General features: G+C 58.2%; 1 protein-coding gene across 1 annotated transcript; it reads left to right on the top strand.

Annotated features, from left to right (window-relative positions):
- Positions 1 to 51: 51 nt before the first annotated feature.
- On the top strand, positions 52 to 4,437 carry LOC113218284 (proteoglycan 4-like). The gene is made up of 4 exons (XM_026438568.2): positions 52 to 243; positions 2,937 to 3,060; positions 3,182 to 3,427; positions 3,515 to 4,437. Exons 2-4 carry the CDS (start codon positions 2,938 to 2,940, stop codon positions 3,617 to 3,619), a joined length of 474 nt encoding a protein of 157 aa, XP_026294353.1. The 5' UTR covers positions 52 to 243; position 2,937; the 3' UTR covers positions 3,620 to 4,437.
- Positions 4,438 to 5,304: the final 867 nt, after the last annotated feature.

Here is a 5,304-nt window from a genome sequence, read left to right as displayed (position 1 = left end):
CCCCCCTCTGCCTGCTCCGTCCCCACCTCCGGAGGGGCCCAAGCGGCGGCGAGAGGCTGGCCGCATACAGTGCCTGTGCAACCTCCGAGCCGACCACACTCGCCACGCACCGCGCAGCAACCAGCAGAACCGCGACGTGCGTGTGTGTGTGTGACCGTGCGAGAAGTGTGTGTGTGTGTGTGTGTGTGTGTGTGTGTGTGTTAGAGAGTCTGCGCCCCCGAGAAACACCAGAGCATACAACACGTAAGTGTGAGGGCATATCGGCGAGGGAGGTGCACTACTCCCTGTGCCCATCAGCCGGGTGACTTTGTTTTGGGCCGCGGGGACTTGTACCGCGGTGACACGTACCGCTAAATATTGACGTGAAGCGGCGGGTCCGGCCGCACCCGGTAGTGTCGGCGCGCCAGGCAGGCGTCGGGTCGCTGCACCTTCGGCTGACAATGACTTGGCGCACTGGCGGGCGTCCAGGGAGCGTTGCTCGCGCTGCTCGCGCGGCCGCGCTAGCGGGAGCCGGGGGGAGGGTCGCCGTCGGTCATGACCGCGAGGTCACGGAGCAGCACCCCCTGGTCCCGTCAGCGACCCGCAGTGCCGACAGCCGACAGTGCTGACCGATGAAGTGCTGCTTAATATACGTTTCGTAGGACCCCATTCCTCCTACAGGGATCGTCCGGAAAGTACGTCCTCCTCGCAGATTATGGGAGCTCGGCGCCTGCGAGAATCGGGGTAGGCCACCCCGCGGTACACGCATGCACTCCATGTGAGATGTTGCCTACCTCCCAGGCGCTATAAGGGCTAGCGGAGGCAGAACTAGGAGGCAGCAGGTTCGTGAACGGCAAATGACGGACGTGCTTTAATGGATGTCAAGGGCACTACTCCGTTCTGGCACGGAAAGCGAATGTAATCGCGAATGAAACGACCCAACAAAAGTATAGGCCGGTGGTACAGTGGTGCGATATTATGCGCTGCGACAGTCTTGGAGTGCGGCGAGTCCAGCAGCGTGTCCCACGGAACAAACAAACAAACCCAGCGAGCGAACGGCCGCCACTACTGTGGTTCCGCTCACGTGGCCGTTTGTCGCAGGCGTCCGGGGACCGCGTGCTTTGTCCGAGTGTACCACACAAACCGGTGGCGGCGGCGGCGCTGGGCGCTGGTACTGTACAGCCAGTAGTTCTGTAGGAAGAAAATGACGGGGAACGCCCCAGCTATATGTGTATGGCGGGCGCTTATGCACCAACCGCCGGCTGTGGCGACGGCGATCAAAACTGTGGCGTGGAGCGCTGCTGCCAGCCCAGCCCGTCGGCCCCGCCCGGCCCGGCGCGCGCAACCTTGAGATCGCCGGAAGGCGTGGAGTGTGTGGCCGCGAGAAAGTAGTGGTGTGGCAGTGAGAGGAACGAAAGAAACGGGCCGATGGTGAAGCAGACAAACGCATCACCGACTCTGGGCGCGGGGTGGGGCGGGGCGGGGCGGGGGGAGTGAGGCAACACGCGTCACCTCTGCATCCTAAACGCACGCCGATGCAAATAACCGGACCCGGCGGAGCGAGTCGGCTGGAGAGCCAACAACAAGGAAAACAATGTTGCTTTTCTTATTTCTAAATCTCCAGCCGCTCTCGACGGGCTGGCTCCTCCTCCTTCTTCTTTCTTGGAAAGCACACGCCATATATATGTGTATTGCGATGGTGATGCGTATCGCTGCTGCCGCGGACTTGGCTGAGCATGAGAAGGAGGTTCGATACATCGCGTACTGCGTGCGCTCGGTGGCAAACGAGACGCCCGCCCGCCCGCCCGACTCGCGAACGTGCAGCAGAGGCGCGCGGGGCTCAACTCGAGATGTGCGCCAAACGCACGCCACGCTGGCCACGCACACGCACGCACGCACACAGCCCGTACAAGGTGTGCGAGTATGCAGGTGAAGGAGGGCTCCGCTGCCGCTGTGTTGCACGCGGCATGTTTGCAGCTTTCTCAATGCGGCCCGCTGAGACGCGCCGCCACCACAGCGTCGCGATGTGTCGCGCGTCCCGCCGCCGCCGTGTGACAGGCAGACCTGCAGGAGGCCTGCAGCAGCAGCCCGACCCGATCGCAACACTCACACAAACACACTTTCCACAGCAGCGCCGCCGCCGTGCCAATCCTGTTGACGCCGAGTGCGGACCCGTGTCGCGGCGGGTCTGGACTTATCCCCCCCCCCCGCCTCGCGATTACGTGATCGCCTCCGGGGAGGCTCCGGCGAGGCTTTTTATCGACTGCAACGACGTTATTGTCGCCCGGGTCGGACGGGACGTCCTTGCCGTACCCACGTTCGTCGCCGCCAGGAAGGACCTTATCGTGACCACTATACTTCGCGATTGGTTCGAAAGAAGCAGCAGCGCGACCGCTGGGGTGTGTAGCTTGCTGGGCTGGAGGCAGGGTCCTTGGCTTTGGCCCCATGTGTTGTCGACGCCGAGCAAGACGGTGTCGCTCGCCGCGAGGCCCGGACGCACATGGGCGACTCTATGCGATCCCGGTCGCCGTTGGTCGCCGTGGGTCGCTGACCCTGGCCGATCGGGGCGCACGGTTAGCACCAGTGGTTAGCAGAGGGGCACAGCTGCCAAACGGGAGCTCTGCGATGTGCCATCTCTGCAACTTGTCAACAGCAGCTGCGGCTGTGGCTCCTTGCACCTGCTTCTGCAGAGCGGGACCACCTAAGCAGCTGAGCGAAGCCACCTGCAGATGGAGGCTGTGATCCGCAAAACCTGTCGTCCAGATGTGGAGTAACCGCCGACCTCGTTATTGGTGGTAGCCACATGACCTGCGGTGGGTCAGTACAGTTTATCCAACGTACGCGTCAACCGCCGATCAAGTTGCCTTGCCTCGGCCGTGTCGGTTGCTGGCTGAAAGTCTGGGGTAATACCTTTCGGGCTTGACTCTCACTCGCTCGCTTCTCTTATGTTCCTCCAGGATGACGATGATGAGAGTTGCGGTGCTGGCGCTCCTGGTGGCGTGCGCGTGCCTGGTGCGCGCGGCCGAGGACGCCGTCATCGTGTCGGACATCGACAACAACGAGGTGCTGCCCGAGAACGACGTGAGTTGCTGTTGTTGTTTTTATTAGTTAAATAAAAATAAAACTATGTGCTGTTGGTGATGGGCCCACTGCCCTGCGAGCACCCAGCTGTGACCTTTCTCGTGTTATTCTGGCACTGTAGGTGGTGCGGGCGCGAGTGGACGAGGTGCCCGCCAGCGCCCCGGTGACGACGGACTCCCCCGTCAGCAGCACGCCGCCCGCCCCGACGGAGAGCACGCCCGAGACGACGCAGCGGCCCGACGCGGCCGACAAACCCGCGGAGCCGGCGTCCACCACCCCGGCCTCCAAGGACGCGGGGTCCCCGACCACGGGCGCGCCGCCGCGCCAGCCCAGCACCCTCGGCAAGTTCCTGAGCGACATCATCCAGGTGAGCTGAGCTGAGCTCCGGACTCACGCCGTCTCTCCTCACGGTGCATGTAAACACCGCTATGTAACTCATGTTGCCTCCTCCCAGATCCCCATCGCCGTGCTGCGTTCCGTCGGCAGCCTCCTCAGCAACACCTTCCGCGGCAACGCGAGCGGTTCCACGTCCACGACGCCGTCCCCAGCCGCCCCGTGACTCTCCTGAGGCGTAGTCCACCCGCTCTACCTCGTCCCCACGGGCGGGCCCCTCCCTCGCGACAACCCGACCGAGAAGCACGCGACTCTCCTCAGACCCAGAGTCGAGCAGCTGATCCCGGCTGAGCCAAGGCACCGCCTACTTAATGCACCATGTCGCAGTTGCCTTGGACATCGTGGAACTTCGCCATGGAGTTATAGTATCAGCGTTTTGCCTCTGATTTGTTTTCTCTTTCTAAACCCTACAAAAAAAAATATTTCTCGTGACAACGATAACAGAGTCCAATGTAAAAGTATGAACAAAAAGCAGTTATGAGAGGACAGAAACATTGAGTTCTCGCGCCAAAAAAACCGCTAAAACAGGTAAACTTGTTTACACTTGGACGAGAGAGGAAGTGAACAGTACTTGATTGTCCGCCGTGGTATGCGTGGCCTGCAAGTAATTTGCAAATGGGAGAATGGAGGATATTTGAAAAGTTCTGTGATAATTTTTATTTTAAACAAATATGATACAAGCAGCATATAGCTGAGTGTATATCACCCACGTGTTGGGGCAGCGGTGCGCGGACCTCCCCGTGAGGACACTCATGTGATACGCTAAGGACGGTCCCCCCGAGGGCTGGCCGCCCTGCGCCCCCGCCCAGCGCCCGCTCTGCAGCCTGCCCTCCCGCTGCCCCTGCCTGACAACACGGCGACAACGCCGAAGTACGACTTGGGGTGCGTACTACGAACGTTGGTGCCATGTTAAAATAATGTATTTTTTGATATATAACTCTGATATTTGTAATAATAAATCTGATTTTGTTACACAACAATAAACACCATCATCGTCTCTCTAATTCTCCCGAGTGAGGGGGGGGGGGCGTTGCCTCTGAGCAAAGTACCTCTAAAGCGTCGATTACCTCCAATGTCAATTCCCTCTAAAAAGTAAGGGTCAAGTGCCTCTATTTGTTTTCTAAATGTGTGTCTTATACTGGTGACAATGCGAATGACAACGCCTGCGGCGCGTCGGGCAGGCCCGCCCGCCAAGTGTCTGTGGGGAGGTGGCGGCCTACCCTCAGCGCCTGAGCGGCGATACCCCACCCCCTGCTAGCCCCTGAAAGCACATACCCTGCAACGAGACTATACTACGTGCGTGCAACACTGTTATTTGCGAGAAAAGTTCGTTAGGCTGCTGCTTGTGACTGCTGGGCGGAGGTAAGAAACTGTGCTATTTTCTTTTTGCTGTAGTTTGTCTTTGTAAATAGATTTGTCAATATAGTGTTATAGAGACACCTTTGTCTTGAAGTAATGCTGAAGTCCAAGCCTCTGTCTATGCGTAGATGCGGAAGAACACAAACGTGATAAGTCTCATTCACAAACTTATTTTCATAACCTCATTTTGCATTTTCTACTCTTAGTACGCCGAACTTTTTGACATTTATCTAAGGCAAATTTAAATGCATGTCGAAAATATTTTCTGTTTCACTTTTGTCAGGCTGTTGGTATTTGGTGTTGAGCCAAAGATGTTGGATCTAGAGAGAATGAAAACACGCAAAATAAGAGCCCTGGGAAAAAAAGTAAGTGGCAAAGTGCAAGTGAAGTGGCAATAAAGTGTCACTTGGTTGCCCCCTTGCTAAGGTGGCATTTAAGTGGATTTTGACATTTTAAGTGGCAAGGTGGCGAAGTGGCAAGAAGGAGGTGAAG

The sequence above is a fragment of the Frankliniella occidentalis genome, unplaced genomic scaffold (genome assembly GCF_000697945.3).
Source record: "Frankliniella occidentalis isolate FOCC.00 unplaced genomic scaffold, Focc_3.1 Scaffold5241, whole genome shotgun sequence".
In the NCBI taxonomy this organism is placed as follows: domain Eukaryota; kingdom Metazoa; phylum Arthropoda; class Insecta; order Thysanoptera; family Thripidae; genus Frankliniella; species Frankliniella occidentalis.
This window is presented reverse-complemented; position numbering and strand designations above follow the sequence as displayed.